Here is a 26,181-nt window from a genome sequence, read left to right on the forward strand (position 1 = left end):
AACAAACAGAAAATGGGCAGGGGCAGGAGTGCTTCCTGTCTGTTTTATCGCTGCCATCAGCCTATTGCAATTTATTTTGGAAACCAGATTTACACAGGAAACTCAGCAAGTGATTTTTCCTTTAGAAATGGTGGGAAAATTAACCTGTTTTTCTTATTTTTGTTTTTCATCAGCAAGAAATTAAAACTATAATGATTATTTGTCTCTATTCAGGCAAAACTTCTTAAAATGTTCTTTTTGGGGGCTGGCGCTGTGGCGTAGTGGGTAAAGCTGCCACCTGCAGTGCCAGCATCCCATGTGGGCGCCGGTTCAAGTCCTGGCTGATTCATTTCCAATCCAGCTCTCTGCTATGGCCTGGGATAGCAGCAGAAGATGGCCCAAGTCCTTGGCACCTGCATGGGAGACCCGGAAGAGGCTCCTGGCTCCTGGCTTCAGATAGACCCAGCTCTAGTCATTGAGGCCATCTGGGGAGTGAACCAGTGGATGGAAGACCTTTTTCTCTCTCTGCCTCTGCCTCTCTGTAACTCTGCCTTTCAAATAAATCAATAAATCTTAAAAAAAAAAATCATCAAGCAAGTGCTTTCATTATTCCAAATTCAGTCATTCAAGATCCCACTCTAATTAAACATTTGCTCCTCTTCTTAAAATGAGTGTGCGGATGTAGCTGTACTTAACTGGTCTTCAGATAATGCAGTATCAGTGATAAAAGTTCTTAACACTTTAAAGGTCTACTTTGTTTTTAAAAATTAAGTCTTCATATAAAAGTTGTTCCACCTTTTGTTTTTTTCTGATCAGTGGCTTTCAAACTTGTTCATCACTACTCAGTTCTTTTAAAGATTTATTTATCTGAAAGGCAGAGTGACAGAAAGGGAGAGAGATCTTCCACCCACTGGTTCACTCCCTAAATGGCCACAAAGGTCAGGGCTGGTCCAGGCTAAAGCTAAGAGTCAGGAACTCCCAGCTTGCTCTCCCACCTGGTTGGTAAGGGCCCGAGTACTGGAGCCATTATCTGCTGCCTTCCCAGGAACATTAGCAGGGTGCTGGAAGCGGAGTAGCTGGGGCTTGAACCCCGATGCTCCATATGGGTGCACAATTGTGGCTGTCACAAGTGACAGCTTAACAGGCCATAGCACAACAGTTCCATGACCCAGTACATATATATATATATATATACACACACACACACACACACACACACACACACATACACACTCACACACACACATATAAGCAAGTTTTTCACATGAAAAAAATTCCAATAGGTAGTGTGTGCTGGTATTTTTTGTTCAACTCTGTTCTCTTCTACTACATTAAAAATGCTAGTAAAGGGGCCGGCGCCGTGGCGCACTAGGTTAATGCTTTGCCTGTGGTGCCAGCATTCCATATGACTCCAGTTCTAGTCCCGGCTGCTCCCCTTCCAATCCAGCTCTCTGCTATGGCCTGGGAAAGTAGTAGATGGCCCAAGTGCTTCAATTCCTACACCCGAATGGGAGACCCAGAAGCTCCTGGCTCCTGGCTTTCGATCGGCACAACTCTGGTTGTTGCAGCCATTTGGCGAGTGAACCAGCGGATGGAAGACCTTTCTCTCTCTCTCTCTCCTTCTTACTGTCTGTAACTCTGCCTCTCAAATAAATAAATAAAATCTTAAAAAATGCTAGTAAAAATTTTCAATTTTCCAATGGATTGCAAAGTGTGGTTTGAAAAACACTTTAGGTCACATATTATTTTCTCCTGTCACATAACTGTTTGGAATCATACACTACTTAAATCCCTCTTGTTCTGTGTGGAATATTTAATGGTAAGAAACAAAACTAAATAAGCTTTACTGTTATTATATAGCGCTATTTTTAATTTATTATTTTAAAGTTTTATTTAAGGAGGATGAAAGGAAGAGGAAAGGGAGGGAACGAGCTAGGGAGGGAGCTCAGAGGAAGAAAGTATCTGCTCTTAGAACTACAAATCACATTGAATTTGTGAAAAATTAATTAAAAATTAAAATAAAAATTTAACTAACAAAAACTTTGTTATTTTCATTTTATTTGAAAGAGAGGAGGAAAGAAATATGAGCTCCACAGGGCCGGCTATGTGGCACAGTGGGTGAGGCCACTGTTTGCAATCCTGGTATCCCATATGGCACCAGTTCAAGTCCCGACTGCTCTACTTCCTATCCAGCTCCCTGGTAATGTGCCTGGGAAAGCAACAGAGGATGGCCCAAGTGCCTGGGCTCCTATACCCATGTGGAAGACCTGGAAGAAGCTCCTGGCTCCTGGCTTTGGTCCAGCCCAGCCCAAGCCATTACAGCCACCTGGGGAGTGAACCAGAGGATGGAAGGTCTGTCTCCCTTTCTCTCTGTAACTCTGCCTTTCAAATAAATCTAAAAAGAAAAAAGAAAGTAATATGAGTTTCTGTCAGTTGGTTCACCCCCCCCAAATGCCTCCAACAGATCCAGGGCTGTGCCAGGCTAACCCAGAGGCCTGGAACTCAATCTGGGTCTCACACGTGGGTGGCAGGGACCCAACTACTTGAGGGATCACCTGCTGTCTCCTAGGTCACACTTAAGCAGAGAAAGACGGAAGCATAGCTGGAACTCAGACACAGGCATTCTGATTTGGAACGTGGGCCTCGCAAGAAGTGTCTTAACCACTGCACCAGTAGCCTGCCCCTGAATTCATTCTTTCTGAAGTGACCACGTTCAGCGCTTGGGAAACACTGGCCGCAACCTCATCACTGCTCTCTTCTGAAGCAAGGTCTAAGATTTACATACTCGTGGTACCAAGAAGTGCCTGGCAAAGGTTTGAATCCCCCAACTAATCTACACTGTGGTGGCCTGTAATGAAATGAGATGGATGACTGAGGTGCTACTGCTGCATGAGGAAACCAAATGCAGGTGTAGTACCAATTTCATTCCATGGGATATTTATACACTTCAGACTTGCCAGAGAACTCTGCAAGCAAATACCTGTCACCTGTAACTTTAATTTCAATTATGCTTTTCATTGGAAAAGTGTTTCATTTACTTTTACTTGTTTGAAAGGCAAAGACACAGAAACAGACAAGCACAGGCACAGACTTCTCATTTCCTGGTTCACTCAGCAAATAGGAACAGCAGGCTTGGGCCAGGCTGAAGCCAGGCGCCCAGAGCTCCAATCAGGGTCTCCTATGTGGGTGGCAAGGGACTCACCTACTTGAGCCATCACCAAGCAAGCCATTGCACCAGCAAGAAGGTGCAATCCGGAGTGGAGCCACACGCAAATCCAGGCATTCCAACCTCTGTGCCGAATGCCAGCCCATTTTTTTTTCCCTTTTATAAATGTATTTTTAGGCCATTTTTCAGTTTGAGAGGCTCTCTTTTGTTCTTTTATAAATTTGGTGATTTTTAATAGGTCTGTTTTCCAATTTCCTCTTATTTAAAATACTTTAGTCAGTATATTACTCCCTATAGTTCTTTTTTTTCAGCAGGCTCTCATACTGCCTTACTCCCATGTGTTGTATGATTTTTTTTTTTTCTACATTCCAGGAACTGAATTGGCGCTTTCTTCCAGAGCAGATCTGTGTTAGTTTCTATCAGTTGCCTAGAGCCACTACACATTCGTAGCACTTAAATCTGGGTTACTTTTATTGGCCTTTTTTTTAAGATCATTCATACAGGCAGGAATTTGGGCTGAAATCTAACACTGAGGTTATTTAGGGACACACTTTTCAGGAGAGTTTATGGTATGTGTATATGTATACATAGGCTCATACTTCACCCCTCTATCCAGACAGGGCCCTCACTGGGGAATGGGTCTCAGCCTTGCATATGCTGTCTGTGTGGACTTCATCTCCCATCTCTGAGCCCCTGAAGCTGTAAAGCTGTCATTAACCTCCAGGTTGTACCTTTTATTTAGTTTGTTAGGCTCTGGGTACTCTTTTGTGTGAGCTGATATGAAGAACACTTTTTTAATCCAACATTTTGAATAGTTTCTAAGTAGGAGGGTGTATTGTGTACCAAATATGGCTATGCAGATTTATAAAATCAACATTTTTCTATGGTGATTTGAAATAAAACATGTAGAAAAATCACGGTAATGCAGACTTTATTGCTTATTATGTCATTCCACACAATTTTAAGTAAACAGACTTTGAGAAAATATACTGGGAATATCAGACAGATGATGGCAGTATTGATGAGAAGGCTCAAGTGTCTTACAGAAGGTAATAAGAGGCACCACTGCCACCACCACCCCAGAAATCTGTACATTTCATATAAAAAGTGTAAAAATAGTTCATTGGCATTTAACTAGCATTACTCTTTGTAATCTACGAACAACGATAAGCCTGATCAGTTTTGGGATCTTTAGAGCAAAACAAAGTATTTTCTTCCATGAGCAGATGTTTCTTCAAAATAGTAAACAAACAAATCAACACAACAAGAACTACATATGTACAACCCCAACAAAAATTGGCATATACCAGTGGTCCTGAATTTCAACATTTTGCTCTATATTAATCAAGAAAGAAAATGTGATTCAGCTTTTGAAAATGCGATTAAACTCCTTCACTATAATTCTTTATAATTCAAATGATTTGACTGAAGTGAAAACTAACCCAGTGAAAACCATGGGTACAACTCAAACCTGCTCTCACACTAAGGTAACTTCTTTTTGCACAGTTAGATGTTTATTAAAAAACTCTCACTCAAGTTGCACAAGTATAGTAACTTGAAGAACTAACATCTGTCCTTCCAGACAAAGCAGTAGGTCTAAGTGTTCTTAAAGCTGGGGAGTATAAACTAAATCACACGTCAACATCAGTAACTTTTTCTGGTGAAACAGTAATAGTTTCCTCTATTCAAGATTTAAAAACAAATCAAGTGTATATGATAGCTTAGCTTCTGAAAGGCTTCTTTGTATTAAAAAGATGCTCAGGTTGAAAAATGTATGTGGATACTTGGAAAGATCCTGAAAGGAAATAAGACTTGAAATGTGGTTCCATGTTGAACCATCTGGAAGGATTCAGTTATCCAAGGACTAAAAACACAAAACAGTAGATAAATATGAATTTACTGAGCTCATTGTCTCCAACAACACAAAAATTAAACATTAAGGCATTTTTTCACTCTCATCCTGATATATGCCGCAAAGAGAAATCTTTTAAATAAGAGCTAACACTTACTACACGAATGCTTTCAAATGTATTTGGCGGATTTGTTTTTATATTCTCCTAATCCATTTATCACTGAAAGCTCTCATGATCAAATATTGTGACACAAATCAAGATAAAAATATAAAGATACTAATTTATTAAAGGGTCACACTTGAGAAATAAAAACGAACTATGAAGAGTACCCATGTGTAAAATTCAAATACTGGTATTTAAACTTCTCTGAGGCAATGTGTGCTTCAGTAATTAAACAAAAGCAGAGATAAAGACTTTATTCTAGAACCCCAGCAACACGGGGCACACTATGGAATAACTGGACTCAGTACTCCGCTGTATGGGGGTGACAGTTTGAAAAAGGCTTTGTTCGCCTTTAAAAACTATCACATCTACTGGAATAAGATCATATAAATTAACAACGATTATTATTCCCTATTGACCAGTTATAAAGCTCAACACAGTTCATAAAGTATACTAACAATTAACATTTTCACCTTTTATTAAGGCAAGTTTGTGAAAACAATACAACCAGATCTCTTCATGAACTTTCCACTTAAAACATTTTTTATGTAAGAAACTTACAAAAAAACTGTGCTTTATAAAAAGCCACCTCAATACCAGAAAATAGTAATGAAAGATTTTCAACCCAGTTTACTGTCTAAACGATGTGTTTACTTCTCAAATCCCAAGTTGTTATTCATCATCTTTAGAGCCAGTTTTGCTTAACTATGAAAAAAGAGAAAACAAATATTCAACAAGTGATTGTGTTATTTCCACTCAATATCAAAATTAAGTAAACAACAGGCAGCAAGGTTTGAGTAACTTACACCATCTATAGCTTATTTTCAACTTCAAGCTTACCTACTTCAAGTAGGTTTTAGAAAATACAATGTCAATGAAAATATAACCTCAACAGAACAGAAAGGAAAAAAAAATCTCCTGAAATATTCCATGAAGTAAACTGGAGGGGCCAGGGTTGTGACACAGCAGGTTAAGTCACGACTTGGCAATGCTTAGTTCAAGTCCTAGCCTCTCTGCTTCCCATCCAGCTCCCTGTTAATGCACCAGAGAAGGCAGCGAGTGATGGCTGAACTGCTTGAGCCCTGCCACCCAGGTGGAGACCCGAATGGAGTCTTTAGCTCTGGCTGCGGCCAGGCCCAGACCTGTGACAATTTGGGAAGTGAACCAGCAGATGAAAAACCTGTTTTTCTTTCTGTTGCTCTGCCTTTCAAATAAATAAAATAAATCTTAAAAAAAAAAAATAGAAATATAAAAGCTTAAACAAAAGAAACTGGGAGAAAGAATATAAAAATAGAAGATGCCACTTATAAAATGAATGACATGGGGTGGCCATTGTGATGTAGCAGGTAAAGCTGTACCTGCAACACTGGCAACCCATCTGGGTACCAGTTCATGTCCCAGCTGCTCCATGTCTGATCCAGCTCCCTCCTAATGTACCTGGGAAAGCAGGGGAAGATGGCTCAAGTGCTTGGGTCCCTGCCACCCACATGGGAGACCCAGAAGAAGTTCCTGGCTCCTGGCTTTAGCTTGGCCTGTCCCTGGCCATTGCAGCCATCTGGGGAGTGAACCAGCAGATGGAGAATCTCTCTCTGTAACTCTTTCAAATAAATAAATAAACCTTAAAAAAAAAAAAAAAAAAGAATGACACTCTTCCATTTTTGTTTTGTATTGCAGATAATACATTTTAAAAAATTTCAAATTCTGATTAAAAACACAATATATGATTTACTATTTTAATCAAATAAACTCTTACAGTTTTGAAAACACAATAAAAAAAATCTTAAATTTATCTTTTGATGATAATCTTTGGCAGGAGCTAGCAAATGTGGGTGGAGGAAAAATAAGTATCCAATGGTACTAAAGCACTTCTGATCAGAATAACCACTTAGACAGATGTTTGGCCTAGTTGTCAAGATGCTGGTTAGGTGGCCGGTGTTGTGTAGTGGGTAAAGCCACTGCCTGTGGCTTTACACTTCATCCCATGGCTTTACACTGCATCCCATATGGGCACCAGTTCTAGTCCTGGTTGCTCCACTTCCAATCCATCTCCCTGCTAATGGCCTAGAAAGGCAGTGGAAGATGGCCCAAGTGTTTGGGTCCCTGCCACCCATGTGGGAGACCTGGAGGAAGAAGCTCCTGGCTCCTGGCTTCAGTTTGGCCCAGCCCTGGCCATTGCAGCCATCTGGACAACGAATCAGCAGATGGAAGACCTCTGTTTCTCCCTCTTTCTCTATAACTCTGACTTTCAAGTAAACAAATCTTAAAAAAAAAAAAAAAAAAAAAAAAAAAAGATGCTGCTTAAGACACCCATGTCCCACATCAGAGCACCTGGGTTCAGCATCTGGCTCTGCTCCCACCTCTAGCTTCTTGCTAACACAGACTCCTAGAAGTAGCAGTGACAACCTGAGCAGTGGAGGAGACCTGGATTGAGTTCTTAGCATTAGCTTTAGCCCAACCTAGTCCCAGCTACTGTGAGCATTCTGGGAGAGTGGACCAGCAGTTGGGTGGTCTCTGCCATTCAAATAAATAAACAAACTCCACTGTATCTAACAACCTCAAGAGTTCCAGGGAATGTGGGAAGCTACAAAAAGCAGAAACTACTAAGGGTAGTGACTTTTAAACTTTTTGTCCCGAGGACTTCTTTACACTCTCAAAATTTGAGGACCCTTAGATTTTTTTTTTTTTTTTTTTTTTTTTTTTTTTTGACAGGCAGAGTGGATAGTGAGAGAGAGAGACAGAGAGAAAGGTCTTCCTTTTGCCGTTGGTTCACCCTCCAATGGCCGCCACGGCTGGCGCGCTGCGGCTGGCGCACCGTGCTGATCCGATGGCAGGAGCCAGGTGCTTCTCCTGGTCTCCCATGCGGGTGCAGGGCCCAAGCACCTGGGCCATCCTCCACTGCCTTCCCGGGCCACAGTAGAGAGCTGGCCTGGAAGAGGGGAAACCGGGAAAGAATCCAGCGCCCCGACAGGGACTAGAACCCGGTGTGCCGGCGCCACTAGGTGGAGGATTAGCCTATTGAGCCGCAGCGCCGGCCCCTTAGAACTTTTTAAATGAGGTTATACCTATTGCACTTGAAATTAAAACTGAGAATTTAAATTTACATAAAAACAATAAACACATTATATGATAACCTAATAATATTTTTAAAGGAAAAATACTATATTTTCTAATAAGAACAAAAAAAGTGAAAAGTGGTGCTGCTTTTATATTTTTGTAAGACAGCTGGATTCTCACAAATTGCTTCAACGGTAAAGCCAGCATATTGGAAAGTGGCACAGAAGTGCTAGGAACCACCTGAGTTAATAATGCACACATTTAGTTCATAAACCTACTACCTTATACATTCTGGAGAACATAAGCACACACTCTACTGCATCACACACCCACAGCCTCTGGACACACCATGCACACTCAAGGCAAAGCCAATGGAAAAGGCAAACAGCATGATTATGATGTAAATGGTTGACTTTGCATAATCCCTGAGGGGGTACAGGAGCACACTTGAAAACCACTGGCTCAGGGTAATCAACTCAGGACAAACTGTCTATGCAGTGACCTCCTTCAAAATACCTTCTGCCATCTCCCAAGATTACTGGCTTATTTGAATTTCATTAAAAATTTTTTTATCTGAAACTCCATATTTATATTAACAAGGACTCTTAAAAATCACCAGAAAACTTCTCCAGATAGGGAAAGGAGTACTGTCACCGCTTCTAGATCTTACTTTCAGTTGAGATCCGCTGCACATACTCTGTCCCACAAAATGGCTCGTTCTAAACACAGAGCATTTTGAGGAGAGGATGGACTTCACTGGCGAGTTACACGCAGGTGTACCCAGCACAACGTGAAGTACCCATCGGGCATCAGTGGAGAGGGGCTCAGGTCAATGAGAAACTTCCTGTACAGGGTCAGCCAACTGCCCAGCACAGGGGAACAAATACTGTATTTCTGTACTCCAACTGCAGCTCATGGCTCCTTACTCCCACTTCCTGTTTTCAAATTGGATTCCAGATGTACAGAAATTATTTTAAACAATTTCTACAGAAATGCATCCCATGAACCAAATAGCTGACTTTAAAATACATCTTTTTTTAAAAAGATTTATTTATTTATTTGAAAGGAAAAGTTTATTTATTTATATTATATAATATAACATCATATATTGTTTATAATATATTGTTTATATATTATGTATTGTATAATATTATACATTATTTATAATATTTATTTATTTTTTATTTATTTGAAAGGAAAAGTTTCAGAGAGTGGAGGAAAGACAGAGAGATTTTCATCTGCTGGTTCACTTCTTAAATGGCCACTATAGCCAGACTGAAGCCAGGAGTCCAGAGCTTTTTCTGGGTCTCCTACATGGGTGCAGGGACCCAAGCACTTGGGCCATCTTCTGCTGCTTTCCCAGGTGCATTAGCAGGGAGCTAGACTGGAAGTGGAGCAGCTGGTTCTTGATCTGGCACCCATATGGGCTGCTGGCAGCTGCTATGCCACAATGCTGGCCCCTAAAATATATTTTATTTATTTACTGAAAGGCAACCTTTAAGAATACACTGCTAATAAATTACCCATTACTGTAGGTCCTCACTAGAATCCTAATTTTTAACTAGCTATAGATCACATTAAACACTTTCAGCAGATGTGGCACTAACTGGCTTACAAAAGTTTTTTTGTGAAGCACTATAAAGAGAATTAACTTATTGTGTTAAGTATCTCATTAATATATCTGAAACTACAGATAATGCAAGAAAAATATGAGAGAAGTTGGCAGAAAAATACAAAATGGAAAGTAAACAATTTCAAACAACAAAAGTGGTAAACTTTCTTTGCAATGACAAACAACAACATTAAGATCTAGCCTTAGGCCGGCGCCGTGGCTCACTAGGCTAATCCTCCGCCTTGCGGCACCAGCACACCGGGTTCTAGTCCCGGTCGGGGCGCCGGATTCTGTCCCGGTTGCCCCTCTTCCAGGCCAGCTCTCTGCTATGGCTCGGAAGTGCAGTGGAGGATGGACCAAGTGCTTAGGCCTTGTACCCCATGGGAGACCAGGAGAAGCACCTGGCTCCTGCCTTTGGATCAGCGTGATGCGCCGGCCGCAGCGTGCCGGCCACAGTGGCTATTGGAGAATGAACCAACAGCAAAAGGAAGACCTTTCTGTCTCTCTCTCTCTCACTGTCCACTCTGCCTGTCAAAAATAAATAAATAAATAAATAAGATCTATCCTTAAAGAAAAAGCTTATAGTTTCTCCTAAGAAATTAGAGCATTCTATTCCATGACTGGCTTTCTTCAGTTTCTATATTATTGGTAACTGAGAGTCATATTTGAGCATGTCCATTCTTTTTTTTTTTTTAAGATTTTATTTATTTATTTGAGAGAGAGAGCCACAGACAGTGAGAGGGAGAGACAGAGAAAGGTCCTCTGCCCGCTGGCCCACTCCCCAGGTGGCCACAATGGCCAAAGCCAGGAGCCAGGTGCCTCCTTCCGGTCTCCCATGTGGGTGCAGGGGCGCAAGGACTCAGGCCATCCTCCACCACTTTCTCAGGCCACAGCAGAGAGCTGGATTGGAAGAGCAGCAGCTGGGACCAGACCCGGTACCCATATGGGACGCTGGCGCTGCAGGTGGAGGATTAACCCACTGCACCACAGCGCTGGCCCCGAGCAAGTCCATTCTTAAGATGTATTTACATAAAGTCAGATTTTATTGTAGTTACAAGTGACTTCTTAAGATTTCCCATTATTTACAAAAAGCAAACCTAGAACTAGGAGGGTAGGAAAGAGAGGTCTGTGAAGGATATGGCACAACTACTTACATGCTGAGCGGGAAGGAGGAAGCAGACGTGCCGGTGAATCCCAAACGTGGCAGGGGAAACGGAAAACACAAATCTCATTATTTGACGGCAGTCACGTAACAATTTTGAAGACTCGAACACAGACTTTACATACCTTCACGACATCAACCCAGTTCCAGCCCCGAGGGAGTTCCCCTTTGTGGTCTACAGGATGAAAATTCAGAATGTGATTTCTAGTACCAGTTAGTTTAAAATTAATTTCCTAATAGACAGGATTTAATATGCTACTGCACACAATGAATAGGCTAAACATTTAAACATGTCACTCATTTGGAAAGAGAATTGATCATCACTGTGAACTGAACACATTGTTCTCATGAAAATACTTCCAAAGTAGGTGAGGTAAACCCCCTTTTATATTTATCCTTCTTCCATTTGAGAGAAAGCCTTTTATCCACCTGAAACTATGGAGGTTGGTGGGCAATGCCAGAAAAAAGAGCTAATCAATTTATCAGATCCATGCATGTGCACAATTCTACTGCTTTACATAAAGTGACTGCTTTTTCAAATAAAAAATTGTGTTGGCTCACTATTTTATGAGTTAGCATTTTATACCATGAGGCTAGGTTCAAGATAGGAGGCCTTATAAAAAAGTCTTTGGTGGCCGGTGCCACAGCTCACTAGGCTAATTCTCTGCCTGTGGCGCCGGCACCCCGGGTTCTAGTCCTGGTTGGGGCGCCGGATTCTGTCCTGGTTGCTCCTCTTCCAGTCCAGCTCTCTGCTGTGGCCCGGGAGTGCAGTGGAGGATGGCCCAAGTGCTTGGGCCCTGCACCCGCATGGGAGACCAGGAGGAAGCACCTGCCTCCTGGCTTCAGATTGGTGCAGCACGCTGGCTGTAGCGCGCTGGCCGTAGCAGCCATTTGGAGGGTGAACTAACAGAAGGAAGACCTTTCTCTCTGTCTCTCTCTCTCTCTCACTGTCTAACTCTGCCCATCACAAAGAAGGAAGACCTTTCTCTCTGTCTCTCTCTCTCTCTCTCACTAACTGCCCATCACAAAAAAAAAAAAAAAAAAAAAAAAAAAAAAGTCTTTGGCTTCAAGACTAAAGGGTGGTCCAGATAAATTAGATGTTCATTGCTGTGCTCTGATAAAATGCTCATTATCTGGGGGTAGCAGGTGAAGCCACTGCTTACACTGCCAGGATTTATCAGAGCTCTGGTTCAAGTCCCGGCTGCTCTGTTTCTGAATCAGCTCTCTACGAATGAACCTCAGTAAACAGCAGATGACGGCTCCCTGACACCCATGTGGGAGACTTGGATGGAGTTCCTGGCTCTTAGCTTCAGCCTGGCCCTGCCCTGGCCATTGTGGCCATTTGGAGAGTGAACCAGAGGACTGAGGATCTGTCTCTCCCTCTCTGACACTCTGCCATTCAAAGTTTAAAAAAAAATCATTATTTAAGCAAACATTCTTTTAAAAAGGCTTTAAATCCATTGAGGAATGCTTCAAACTAGCTCACAAGAATTTATCTAAAAGTTCAAAGTCTGCAAATGTTTTCACTCTTTATTAAGAATATTCTAAATTAGGGGCAAGCGCTATGGAACATCAGGCTAATGCCTGCAGTGCCAGCATCCCATATGGACAGCAATTCCAGTCCCAGCTGCTCCACTTCTGATCAAGCTCCCTGCTAATGTGCCTGGGAGAGCAGCGGAAGACGGCCTAAGTGCTTGGGCTTCTGCACCCACATGGGAGACCTGGATGAAGCTCCTGCTCCTGGTTTTGGTCTGGCCCAGCTCTGATTGTTGTAGCCATTTGGGGAGTGAACCAGCAAGAAGACTTCTCTCTCTGCTTCTGCCTCTGCCTCTCTGTAACTCTACCTTTCAAATAAATAAGTAATTCTTAAAGAGGAATATTCTAATAATAGCTTAATAAATATACACTTTTTTAAAATTCTTCAATTTAAAATGATTTACTTCCTTTGTATACTATATATGTCTCATTTTATGAAATCTTCAAAAAATCCGCATTCAAAATAAGCACATTATAATAATTTTACAGAAAGGGAAACTAAAACTAACCCTACGATTATTACAGGAGAGAAACAAGATTATTACATGTTAGTGGGTCCCAGCAGAATACACGTTTTTGTGTCCTACGCTAATGTTCTTCCGTATTAAAACTCACTGGAGTTACTGTGCCCCTTAGTTACCATTTTTTCAAATAGTTACTCCTTGTGATGAAGTAAATATTTTCAATATACATTTGTGACCCAAGAGATCCCTGTTCCAAATGTTTGAAGAATAAAGAGAATTAGTCTATATTTATAAAGTATACATAGCACACTAAAAAGCAATACATTTGTGTGTGTTATAAAAGAAAAAAAAATAACACAAACCTGTTTTATCTGCCAGCTTACGTTTCTGGGCTTTTGAAAGTTGTTCTTTTTTATCTTTTTTCTTACTTGATGGGGCTGTATTAGGAGTTTCAACTGAGATGATATTGCTTATGGATGTCTAGAAAAAAAGAAATAACACTTAGACTCATGCCTTAAAACCTATTAAGTTACACATACAAATATAGCTAAATTCTGAAATGGGTTGTTAATTTTTAGATTTGTGAATAAAAGAATATTATACTTTTATTGTTATTCATTAATTAAAAGTGCCCTTAACACTTTACTGGTTTCATTCTTCTAAAAGCTGACATCAAAGGAATTTAGTATAATAACTAGTATTATACTAGTGTGACTGTCATAACTAGAACCCTGAGAAAGAGGATGAGAGGTTCCAAGGTAGTTTTGTAACTTAACTTGCTATTATTTGGACATTTAAACACATCTCCAGAAAAACTGCCTGTATCTACCTATCTTGGTTTATCTTGGTTCCCTGAAGAAAACATTTAAAACATTTAGTTTTGTGTTTGCTTATGAGATGGCAAGTGCTGCTGCAAATGGTTCCAGGTCCTGTTCAATAAAGGCTTCCAAAGTCGTAACACCTTCAAACTGAACTTTGGCAGCACCACTTAAAACAAAGTAAGCCTCATGGAAAAGCAATCCCACACATATTTTAGCACTATTTAAGAAATCTTTTAGATAGCCAAGCTTTCTGAGGAGACTAAGTAAATTCAAACAATGTCTCTGTTTTGGTAGGTACCAAAAGTATCCCCCTCATTAATAAAAGGTAAAAGTCTAGAGAACATAATTTCATCTTCTGGTTAAATAAGAAATCTAAAATGCGTTGTTCTTATTTAACTCAGCAACTCTCATTTAAAATCTAACACCAAGTTTCTTCCCAATTTTCAAAAAAAAAAAAATTTAGTGATTAAAATTAATTACCAGCAGAGGAAGGCCCAACTGGCAGAAGAATCTGGCAAAAAATAACCCATACTCACTGCAGAATTAATGGGATGATGGTTCTCCATGAACTGCTCTTTATTGTCCTTGGCATATTCAAACAATGTATAAGTCATGGCGGTGCCAAGATTAACTTCTACTGCTTCCTGTAACTTGGCTAATATACTCTGCTTTACAGCTGATGATCTACAACACACAACAAACATTTTTTGCTAAGAAAAAGTAAAATACAGAGTAAAATGGAAAAAAAAAGGTGAAGAAGAAACACTACTTACATGGTGTTGTTAAAAAAAGCATTCATAGATATAATTGGAGGTGTCTGGGGATAGGTTTCTGTCCAGGAAATCTCTATTAAGAAGGCTTTGGGATCGCCATTTTCACCTATCTGAAGAAAAGGGAAATATTAGGCTTGTGGAGAGTGACAAAAAGACAGGGCAGTAACATATCTTTAAAAACATTCATGCTCAGGTCGAAACACAACACGTTGAGAAGTCAGTGGAGACTGAGCAGGGGGAAGGGAGTCCAATTTCTGATCTAGTCTGCCTCACAACTTTCCTATACCCACAGCCCCCTCTGCAACCAGCCCATCAGCTTTTCCTGCACCAAGGCTACATCTTATCTTTGTTTTCACCAAAGTTTTCTGAGGATGAAGACAAGACATCACCCATGGGGGACAGGAGGAGAATGTTCAATAATAATAACCTACACAAATGAAACATCTCATCTTTAAGTTTTCCAAGTGCTACATCACAAAAGGTATTAAGAACAATTAAACAGGCTGGCTTTGTGGTACAGTGGGTTAAGCTGACGGTTGGGACACTGCATCCGAACAGCTGGTTTGACACAGCTGCTGCACTCCTGACCCAGCTCACTGATAATGGACCTGGGACCCTGCCACCCATGTGGGAGTCTCAGATGGAGTTCTGTGCTCCTGGCTTTGGCTTGGCCCAGATCAGGCTGTGTGGGCATTTGGGGAGGTGAACCAGATGGAAGATCTCTCCCTCTCTGTTGCTCTGCTTTTCAAATAAATAAATAAATCTTAAAAATAACAACAACTATAAAACCAAGTAAACTGGTGTGCCTTCCAGAAAATGAAATGTGAAATTAAGAGATAAAGGAGCAGGCAGTGAGACACGCTACCTGCAGCCCAGGGCAGGTGTCTTTGCCATGTTCCAAGAAGTGTTTTTTGGGTCAATTGAACTAGACTCATACAAAACCATATTCACCATCTCTCTCTTTAAAAAAGATTTATTTATTTGAAAGGCAGTGTTACAGAGAGAGAGAGAGAGATAGACACAGAAAGAGAGCTCTTCCATCCACTGGCTCACTCCCCAAATGGCTGCAAAGGCTGGGGCTGGGTTAGGCTGAAGCCAGGAACCAGGAGCTTCATCTGGGTCTCCCATGTGGGTAGAGAGGCCCAAGGACCTGGGCCACTTTCCACTGCTTTCCAAGGCACATTAGCAGGGAGCTGGATTGGAAATAGAGCAACTGGTACTAGAACTGGCAGCCTTATGGGATGCTGGCATTGCAGGCAGCAGCTTCACCTACTATGCCAAGACTGCAGCCTCTTGTCATTTTTTGAATGAGGTTAGACAACTCCAGGATCAGGACGAACAGGGTTGAAATGTCTGGCTCAGCACTGGATTGTGGAAATCCTGGTGGTTATTTCTCCTTGGCCCTGTAGCTTCCATACTCTTACTACTTCTTTTTTTTTCTTTTTCTTTCTTTTTTTTTTTTTTTGGACAGGCAGAGGGACAGTGAGAGAGAGAGACAGAGAGAAAGGTCTTCCTTTGCCATTGGTTCACCCTCCAATGGCCGCCGTGGCCGGCGCGCTGCGGCTGGCGCACCGCGCTGCTCCAATGGCAGGAGCCAGGTACTTATCCTGGTCTCCCATGGGGTGCAGGGCCCAAGGACTTGGGCCATCCTCCACTGCACTCCCTGGCCACAGCAGAGCTGGCCTGGAAGAGGGGCAACCGGGACAGAATCTGGTGCCCCGACCGGGACTAGAACCCGGTGTGCCGGTGCCGCAAGGCGGAGGATTAGCCTAGTGAGCCGCGGCGCCGGCCTTACTATTTCTTTTTATACTATGCATTTTTAATGCTCCAGTTCATTTTGTCTAACAGAATAAAAGCCGTCCAGCTCTAGCTGGTCATGAGGCAGGGCTTCCAATATATCTTGTTGGATGATGTGACCAGCCCTCTGGACTGCACAAGACAATCCCCTTAATCAAGTGTTCAAACGAAGTATCACCAATGATGATTTTTTTTTAAAGATTTATTTATTTATTTGAAAGTCAGCGTTACAGAGAGAGAGGAGAGGCAAAGAGAGAGAGAGGTCTTCCATCCATTGGTTCACTCCCAATTGGCTGCAATGGTCAGAGCTGCGTGATCTGAAGCCAGGAGCCAGGAGCTTCCTCCAGGTCTCCCACACAGAGTTCAGGGGCCCAGGGACTTGGGCCATCTCCCTCTGCTTTCTCAGGCCATAGCAGAGAGCCAGATCAGAAGTGGAGCAGCCAGGACTCAAACCAGTACCCATATGAGATGCTGGCACTGCAGGTGGCGGCTTTACCCGCTACACCACAGCCTCAGCCCCCAGTGATGATTCTAGAAGATATTATGTACTCTCTGTATAAGTGTCCATTTCATGTAGGTGCTGTGGTAGTACATACATCACCTATGTGGTATTCTTTTTTTTTTTTTTTTTTTTTTTTTTTTGACAGGCAGAGTGGACAGTGAGAGAGAAAGACAGAGAAAAAGGTCTTCCTTTGCTGTTGGTTCACCCTCCAATGGCCACCGCGGCTGGTGCGCTGCGGCCGGCGCACCGCACTGATCCGATGGCAGGAGCCAGGTGCTTCTCCTGGTCTCCCATGGAGTGCAGGACCCAAGTACTTGGGCCATCCTCCTATGTGGTATTCTTATCAAAAATACTTAATTTTAATCTTTATTTTTAAAAGATTTATTTGAAGGGGAGAATGGCAGAGAGATGCGTCTTCATCTGCTCATTCATCCTCAAATGGCCACAATGGCCAGGAGTGGGCCAAGCTGAAGTAAGGAGGTCAGAGCTCCATTTGGGTATTACAAGTGGGCAGCAGGGGCCAGGTACTTGGGTCATCTGTTTTCCCAGGTGCATTAGCAGGGAGCTGGATCAAACTAGTGCTCCAATATGAAATGCTGGCATCACAGGGGCAGCTTAGCTCACTGTACCGCAACCCTGGCTCCTTAATTTGAATCTTTGTCTTTTTTTAAGATTTAATTTATTTTTTTGAGAGGTAAAGTTACGGACAGAGAGTGGGAAAGACACAGAGAAAGATCTTCCATCGCTAGTTCATTCCCCAAGTGGCAGCAACACTCCTCAGGAGAGGAGTAGCCAGGACATGACCTGGCACCCACATGCAATGCTGGTGCCGCAGTTGGAGGCTTAGCCTACTGTGCCACAGTGCTCCAGCCCCTTAATTAAATCTTAACAGAGGAAAACATCAGTCCATATCTGGGAACATTACATAACAAAACTGGCCTGTTTTCTTTTTGTCATAAATGCGTCAAGAGAAGAAGGCTGGGAGCTCTTTGGTGTTAGAGTAGAATAAACAATGACAACGAAATGTTGGGGCTGGCGCTGTGGCGCAGATTGTTAATGCCCTGGCCTGAAGTGCTGGCATCCCATATGGGCGCTGGTTTGAGACCTGGCTGCTCCACTTCTGATCCAGCTCTCTATTATGGCCTGGGAAAGCAGTAGAAGATGGCCCAAGTCCTTGGGCCCCTGCACCCACGTGGGAGACCCAGAAGAAGCTCCTGGCTCTTGGCTTTGGATCGGTGCAGATCTGGCCGTTGCAGCCAATTGGGGAGTAAACCATTGGATGGAAGACCTCTCTTTCTCTCTGCCTCTCCTCTCTCTGTGTAACTCTGACTTTCAAATAAATAAATAAATCTTAAAAAAAAACAAAAACAAGACAACAAAATGCAATGCGTGATCCTTAAATGGGTTGTGGATTTATGGGTTAGGGATAATGTCTATTAAAGGATACTTTAGAGGGGCTGGCATTGTGGTGCAACAGGATAAGCTGCCACCTGTGATGTCGGCATCCCATATGAGTGCTCTTTTGAGTTCCCTCTGTTCTACTTTTTCTACTTTTTTTTTAAGATTTTTATTTATTTAGTTGAAAATCAGAGTTACACAGAGAGAGGAGAGGCAGAGAGAGAGAGAGGTCTTCAATCTGTCTCTCCCTCTCTCTCTTTTACTTTCTTTTTTTTTTTTCTAAAAAAAGATTTATTTATTTATTTATTTGAAAGAGTTACAGAGAGGAGTGAGGCAGAGAAAGAGAAAGGTCTTCCATTGGCTGGTTCACTTCCCAAAAGGCCGCAATGGCTGGGGCTGTGCCAGGCCAGATTCAGGAGCTGGGAGCTTCTTCTGGATCTTCCATGTGGGTGTAGTGGCCCAAACACTTGGGCCATCCTCTACTGCTTTCCCAGGTGCACCAGCAGGGAGCTGGATAGTAAGTGGAGTAGCTGAGACTTGAACCAGCACCCATTTGAGATGCCAGCACTGACAGCAGTGGCTTTACCTGCTCCACCATAGCACTGGCCCCATGACTTTAAATAAACAAATTAAAAAAAAAACCTATAAATGGGGAATGGTTAATTCTACTTCAAAGTCAGGGCAGAGACAAGAGTCATGAGCCAAATATGCCACAGAAGAAGCTTGATTAGCCCTTAAAGGAAAAGCAGAATGAATAATGGCTGAGAGGTGAGGAAAAGAGCTAATGTATGTCCAAAGGGAGAATGCAGGGTACTTAAAAAAATAACAGGAATGCATTTATTTTTTATTTATTTTATTTTTAAATTTTTAAAAATTTTTTGACAGGCAGAGTGGACAGTGAGAGAGACAGAGACAGAGAGAAAGGTCTTCCTTTGCCGTTGGTTCACCCTCCAATGGCCGCCGCGACCGGTGTGCTGTGGCCAGCGCACCGCGCTGATCCAAAGGCAGGAGCCAGGTACTTCTCCTGGTCTCCCATGCGGGTGCAGGGCCCAAGCACCTGGGCCATCCTCCACTGCACTCCCTGGCCACAGCAGAGCTGGCCTGGAAGGGGGGCAACCGGGACAGAATCTGACGCCCCGACCGGGACTAGAACCCGGTGTGCTGGCGCTACAGGCGGAGGATTAGCCTATTGAGCCGCGGCGCTGGCCAGGAATGCATTTAATAACTCATTTGGTCTAATGGACGCCAGCAGCTGGGAAAGCTTGGATGGACAGTTCAAAACAGAGAAGGCCTTCAGGTGTCAGGATAAGCAATCCAGTCCTTCTTGGGGCAAGCAGAAACCACAGAGACACTTTATAAAACAAGACAACTGGATGACTCCTGTGGTGTCTCCGTGAGTGAGCTAGCAGTCTGTCAGAGCCTGAACGATGGAGTGTAATGGGGAAGCCAAAGAAAGAACAAAGAGCAGGAAGTCAGTCAGAAGCCTACTGCTCTATTCTGCAGCACGGGGACTAGGGCTGACTGGGGCACGGGCAGAGCGAGCTCTACTCCGTGTTCTTTGTCATCACACTGTCCCCTCATCTCATGTTTCTTTCCTCTGAAATTCACCCTATAGCTACATCAGAGTGTCCAGTGCACAGTGCACATACATGTCCTAGAGGACTCTGTAGAAGCGTGCTCAATTACACCACTGTTGTTAACAGAACCATTTAGAAAGTATATGAATACTCTCAACCTCATCTTTGCTAGGAGAAAGTGGCAGTGACGGGCAAAGTCTGGGGAGGCAGCTGGAGTCAATGAGAAGGGCCTTGGACTTAACTCCATTGTTAACTTTGACCATGAAAAGTCCCTTAGTTGTTCTACGTATGGAGATACTGTAAAGATATTGCTGAGCTTTTACGGGAATTTAGAAGAGTTGAACAGGGATAGAATCCAAAATAAGTTAACTGCAAACAGTTTATTTCCTGTGACAATTTCCACTAAGTCATATTTAAGGGTCATTCTCGGCTGGTGCCGCGGCTCACTAGGCCAATCCTCCACCTAGTGGCGCCGGTACACCGGGTTCTAGTCCCGGTCGGGGCGCCGGATTCTTTCCTGGTTGCCCCCCTTCCAGGCCAGCTCTCTGCTGTGGCCAGGGAGTGCAGTGGAGGATGGCCCAGGTGCTTGGGCCCTGCACCCCATGGGAGACCAGGAAAAGCACCTGGCTCCTGGCTCCTGCCATCGGATCAGCGCGGTGCGCCGGCCACAGCGCGCCAGCCGTGGCGGCCATTGGAGGGTGAACCAACGGCAAAAAGGAAGACCTTTCTCTCTGTCTCTCTCTCACTATCCACTCTGCCTGTCAAAAAAAAAAAAAAAAAAAAAAAAGGATCATTATCATTCTCATATAATTTAAATGATGACAATATTTATAACAATGAACCTTTCACAAAAATACTTTTTCATTACATCACTACTTATAATCATCTGGATACATCATTTGACATACGGTTTGTGTTATTTATTTACAAAGTAAAATATTGATACTGTTATGTTGAAGACAGAGTTAAAAGGAATTCTCTTTTTAAAGAAAATCTACATTTCACATAAGTAAAAAAAATTCACATGTGTTTAGTATATAGATTTAATAAAATATCAACTTTTTTTGATCATGTCACAGGGTGCTGAAAAGAACACTAGACTTGGAACCCAGACCTGGATTTTAATTCTGATAATTCTCAGTAACAGCTATGTAAGGTAAGGAAAACAGGACTAACTAGGAGGTAAAAATCATATAATTTCCAAAGTTTCTTCCATTTCTAACACTTTATGATTCTGTTACAATAAAAACAAGTATCTCTTGGTTTTTAAAACATTTCTGAATTAAGTTTTCAAATGTTAAAAATAGTAAGTCATGGTTGATGAGTTTCATTTAAATGCTTCAGAAAATATAAAGGTAGAATACAATTCAACCACTAAGCTTAAAAACCAAAATCAGCATTTTCAGTAACCTTTAGTTTTTTCTAGCGAACTGGTAAGGTTCCTACTCATGACATGTCTTACCCTGTATTGAAATGAAACTGGACTTAATTCCCGGAAACTTTCATCTCCTTCATAAATAGAACGTAAAGCTTCTAGTTCCATCTGAAAGAAATGAAACCATTAATTTTTTTTAGTAGTAGAAGCAGATTAGAAATAGAGGATCTTTAGTTACTGACTTAAGACCACTCAACTATGTGGAACTCGGCTAACTTATAGGGAATGATATTCTCAATTATGCATGTGTAACACCCACATTACAATTATGCTATAGATACTTGTTTTAAAACTATGTGTCAGGTCCTCCTAAGTGTTTTACGCTACATCATCTTATGTAATTCTAACATCCATCCTGGGAAGATCTTATTACCTTATTTTTTCCTTCCTACCAGGGAGGAAAACAAGATTCAATTTAAAGCCACTCCAGAGCATGGGTTTATTATCACTCTGCTGAAGAGTAATAGCCTGGGGTGGAAAGAGCACTAAACCTGGAGATAAGAAATACGAAGCACGGCCGGCGCCACGGCTCACTAGGCTAATCCTCCGCCTTGCGGCGCCGGCACACCGGGTTCTAGTCCCGGTTGGGGCGCCGGATTCTGTCCCGGTTGCCCCTCTTCCAGGCCAGCTCTCTGCTGTGGCCAGGGAGTGCAGTGGAGGATGGCCCAGGTGCTTGGGCCCTGCACCCCATGGGAGACCAGGAAAAGCACCTGGCTCTTGGCTCCTGCCATCGGATCAGCGCGGTGTGCCGGCCGCAGTGCACCGGCCGCGGCAGCCATTGGAGGGTGAACCAACGGCAAAGGAAGACCTTTCTCTCTGTCTCTCTCTCTCACTGTCCACTCTGCCTGTCAAAAAATTAAAAAAAAAAAATACGAAGCACAAGAACTTCCTATTACATAAATTACTATATTTGTAATCTCTCTAATGAGATGATTTAAAACTTAAAAAAAATTGTACAAAAAAACTAGGGGCCGGTGCGCTGTGGCATAATAGTTTAAGCATTTGCCTGTGGCACTGGCATCCCATATGGGCGCTGGTTCGAGTCCCTGCTATTCTACTTCTGCTCCAGCTCACTGCTAATGGCTTGAGAGAGCAGTGGAAGATGGCCCAATTACTTGGGCCCCTGCACCTGCATGGGAAACCCAGAAGAAGCTCCTGGCATCTGGCTTAGGATCCGTGCAGCTCCCTTTGGGGATGAACCTTCCATCCCTTTTGGGGATGGAAGACCTCTCTCTCTGTCTGTAACTATGCCTCTGAAGTGAATAAGTAAATCTTAAAAAAAAAAAAAAAGAAAACTTAAAGAGAAAGGTTGGTAAGGATCTACTCAAGATAGGAGAAAGGACTGCAACACAAAACGTATCTAGCAACTTTGCTGGGGAGTGTTTCTTAGAATACAGTGGTCTTACAAATGACTTGGTCTTGTGGAAGGGGGAAAAAAGCGAAATCACCTTCGAGAAGCTATGACATAGAATGGCCCTTGTCTATACTGTTGACGAACAGTTCTTTTAGTTTTTTAAATTTCATTCTTTCTTTTTCTTCTCGGACTTAAGAGGAGAGGGAGGAGGAAGCAGGGGAGAGTGGGTGGGAGGGCAGGTACAGTGGGAAAATTACTATGTTCCTAATGTTGTATTTATGATATACATACAAATAATAATAATATAAAGATTGAGTCTCAAGCACCATTTGACCACGGACAATTCTCTGAGAAGACTGCCCTCGTGTACATGTTCTGGTTTTCAAAAAGGTGTAACCATGAATTCTACAGAGTAAAGATGGCGACCTTGTGACATGGACACAAGTTTAGAATTGATTTTTTAAGAAATGGTGGGAGAACAAAGAGTAGTCCCTAAAACCTAGCCAATATATGAAATGAGGGCATATGTAAATAATCCTTCTCAGAGATGGTACTTCTGATTCAGAGACCAGCAGGAAACAGTCTACACAGATTTTAGCAAAGCTCCACAAGTTTCTCTTGTTACCTTTACAAAGAAAAATATAGAAATTCAAACTGGATTCAGGAACAACTAAGAAGATTAGACTGTTATAAACAACTGACTCAAAATACAGCTACTCCTTAATGACTGGAACAGGAATATAAACAAAAGGCAGGTTCAATGATGGGACAGTGCATCACGCTGGCGGCAGAATTAAGAACTCAAAATGTCCTTAAAAAACATGCTCGTGATGCAATTAAACAGCATTAAGTAGAAGAAATTATGTTTACATTCTTAGATACACAAATAGAGAAAGACAAATTATTTTATAAAAAGCACTTAAACGGTTTAGTTGACAGTGAACGTTACTGAATGTAACTGTAGAAAAGGCGTTTTGCAACAATTTGACAACAGGACATAAGCTTAGAACCTGCCGGCTGACAGGATTCCAGGATGGTAAAGGAACTGAAATAATGGGCTTAGGAATAAAAGCTAAGGGAACAATTTTGCCAAGAAAAGGACATTGGGCAGGAAACTGTCTTCAAAGATCTGAAAATCAGTCACATGGAAGAGTGGAAATGGAGATTCGGGGCCCCACCGCAGAAATTCTGACTCAAACGGAGTGGGGTGCAGTGCAGGTTGTTTATTTAACAATCACTCAAATGGTTCCAACTTGGAGAAACCTTCCCCTTCATGTATGCTCTGTGCATTGCTGGAAGACAAAGCTAGTAATGCCTTGGCTGAGAGACTCCCGTAGCAAAACTGCTTTGAAGGAATTCAGGTGTCAACTTGCTTGTTGAACTTTGGGTCTTAATTTAAAGCTAATTTCTGATCCACAGATGCTATCACTTCTATCGTGTGGAAGTGCTAATTAAAGCAATACCTGACAAGTGTATTAGCGAATGCACAGGAGGCTTGGGGTCTGGTTGCAATCCTAGCACAGCCTCACGGCGCGGTCCGGGGGCCACTCACTGCGCCTTACCCATCACAAAGGTAGAAGGTGCCCCCAGAGGTGACCTGGCGCGTCCCTCCAACGTGTCAAAACAGAATTTTAAAGAGAAAATACGTGCGCACGAAGCATACAATTCTGATGGCACGCCGTATACTCAAGATTCGGCATCCATCTGCCAACACGGAAAAATGATTTCATAAAACAATTTGGACAGAAACCAGAGACACGCGGGTCATTATTTTTCTCCACTAGGAGACTTAACTAAGTTAACTCTCTACCAGTCAAGAGTTTTTAGGACTTAGAGGTGACCAGATTCCAGGCCAGCTCAGGGCACAAGCTCTGAACACCACGCGGGAGTCAAGGAGACAACTGGGTCATGGACCAAGGACAGTCACCCTGGTCATCAAGGAAATCTGCGGAGACCCCCGGGTGAGCAAATATGAAAGACGGCAGGGAGTGGGCAGGCAGAGGCGGGCCCCCACCCTTTCACGCACGCCTGTCCTCTCTCGCACCGCACCGGCCAGGCTCGGAGGGCGCGCGGGGCGCAGGGCACGTGCGGGCCCCGGGCTGTGGCTGCGCGCCTGCGCGGGAACACGGGCGTCCAGCCTCGGGTGGGGCTCACCTCTTGGTCCTCGTTGGCACTCATCGCGCCAGTCGCGGGGCTCTCCCGGGCTGCTGGCGTTCACAACGAAGAGGGCACAAGTGCACTGGCCCCCGAGGCCGGGGCGTCCCCCTTCCGCGCCTCGGCTGCGGGGCCACGCACCCTTCGCAGCCGAAGACCAGAGTCACGCACGCCGCGAGGCTCTCGGCAGCGTCCAGGCGCCGACCACAGGGGCCCGGCTGTGCTCCGGGAGCCGGAGGCCGCCGTGGGTGAGGCGACCCGGAGTCTGAGGAGAGGCTGCGGGGCGGTACCGGCGGAGGCTCCGCCCCCCTCTTCCCCCTCGTTTTTCCCATTGGCTCCTTCCATCTCCGCCCCCGACTCTTTCTCTCGTTGGACTTGGAGAGCTTCCTTCGCGTTGTGGAGAGCGGCGTCCGACTCCAGGGCGGCGATTGGTGTAGGACGCTGTCACTCACGTCCAGAAAGTGCTTCCTGTGCCAGAGGAGGTGGGGACCGGGAGGTCCGGCCTGCTGGAGCCTGCGGCGGGGCCGCGGCCATAGGGACGGGTCCGGACGTTTTGTGGCCTCTCGGCCTGCTTCCTGTCATTCCTGTCATCTTCTCCCGCCTGGCGGCGATCGGCCACGGCTGCTGCGGGTCCGGGGCGTGCGGCCTGGGTGAGTCCGGGCCCAGAGACCCATGGGGCCAGGCGAGGCCGCCGAGGAAGAGCTAGCTCTTAACAGCACTGGTTTTGGGGCCTGCGTTTCCCTAAGTGTGAGGGTGCAGTCCTGGCATTTCTCTTCCAGCCCCTCCCAAAAGACGCACCCATTTCCAGGACGCCCCCCGCGCCTCCCACTTAACGGGGTGGGGTGATAGAAGAGGAAGATGCCTTTTGTGCAAGATTCTTTCTCCAGCTTCCTTCATTGGAGCTATCTGGGGCAGAATTCTGTGACCACGGGGATGGAATCTAAGCCTCAGTTGAGTTTGTGCTCCACATCCTCACCATCGACTTTTTTTTTTTTTTTTTAAATAACCATTTGGCCTCAAACTGAGTTCATTCCTCCTTTGCTCATTTTGTAGTTGCGATTGGTGTAGGACATCATCTCTGAATCTCGTTGTTAGTAGACGTTAGTCTTACCCCCTGAACTCCAGTTCGTTATAGTAAAGCCGCATTATTATAATTACTTGTCATGCTGCCTGACAGATTGCTTCCCTTGCACTCGGTGGTGTCCACCCAGAATGCTCACTTGTACCCCTGTACCTCCTTCCACGTCATGGTTTGATCTGTGGCTCCGTTGGCTTCCTTCAGGAAATCTGAAAATTTCTCTTCCTCAGCTTTCCTCGTGGAAGCATTCAGTGTATATCTCTCTTTACCTTCATGTTTCCAGCCTTTGCTGGAGAATAAGCAT

The 26,181-nt window shown here is 43.6% G+C and overlaps 2 protein-coding genes across 5 annotated transcripts in view; one reads left to right on the top strand and one right to left on the bottom strand.

Annotated features, from left to right (window-relative positions):
* Positions 1–4,059: 4,059 nt before the first annotated feature.
* On the bottom strand, positions 4,060–25,153 carry RWDD4 (RWD domain containing 4). 4 transcript variants are annotated; one of them, XM_002709490.5, is made up of 8 exons: positions 24,800–25,153; positions 21,319–21,399; positions 14,583–14,692; positions 14,346–14,493; positions 13,351–13,468; positions 11,114–11,163; positions 10,981–10,983; positions 4,060–5,865 (listed from the first exon to the last, which is right to left on the bottom strand). In XM_002709490.5, the coding sequence occupies exons 1-8, from the start codon at positions 24,821–24,823 to the stop codon at positions 5,833–5,835; spliced, it is 567 nt and encodes a 188-aa protein (XP_002709536.3). In that variant the 5' UTR covers positions 24,824–25,153; the 3' UTR covers positions 4,060–5,832. The 4 variants fall into 4 exon arrangements, 3 of the variants coding, with proteins under 3 accessions (XP_002709536.3, XP_051688676.1, XP_069924431.1); XR_007914189.2 differs by having other exon boundaries at positions 10,981–11,163; XM_051832716.2 differs by lacking the exon at positions 10,981–10,983.
* A 156-nt stretch (positions 25,154–25,309) lies between these two features.
* The window catches only part of TRAPPC11 (trafficking protein particle complex subunit 11), a 56,324-nt gene continuing 55,452 nt past the window's right edge, over positions 25,310–26,181 (top strand). Inside the window, exon 1 of the mRNA XM_002709491.5 lies at positions 25,310–25,449. The gene's annotated coding sequence lies outside the window, so the exon portion shown is untranslated. The remainder of the gene's footprint in view (positions 25,450–26,181) is intronic.

The sequence above is a fragment of the Oryctolagus cuniculus genome, chromosome 2 (genome assembly GCF_964237555.1).
Source record: "Oryctolagus cuniculus chromosome 2, mOryCun1.1, whole genome shotgun sequence".
Lineage (NCBI taxonomy): Eukaryota > Metazoa > Chordata > Mammalia > Lagomorpha > Leporidae > Oryctolagus > Oryctolagus cuniculus.

Excerpts from the sequence above, each read along its gene's own strand:
- RWDD4 (XM_002709490.5), bottom strand. The coding sequence starts at position 24,823 with ATGAGTGCCAACGAGGACCAAGAG. Across the intron at positions 14,693-21,318 it reads CAGTTTCATTTCAATACAGG|ATAGGTGAAAATGGCGATCC; the intron begins GTAAGACATGTC and ends CCTTTTCTTCAG. Across the intron at positions 11,164-13,350 it reads TAAGCTGGCAGATAAAACAG|ACCACAAAGGGGAACTCCCT; the intron begins GTTTGTGTTATT and ends TTCATCCTGTAG.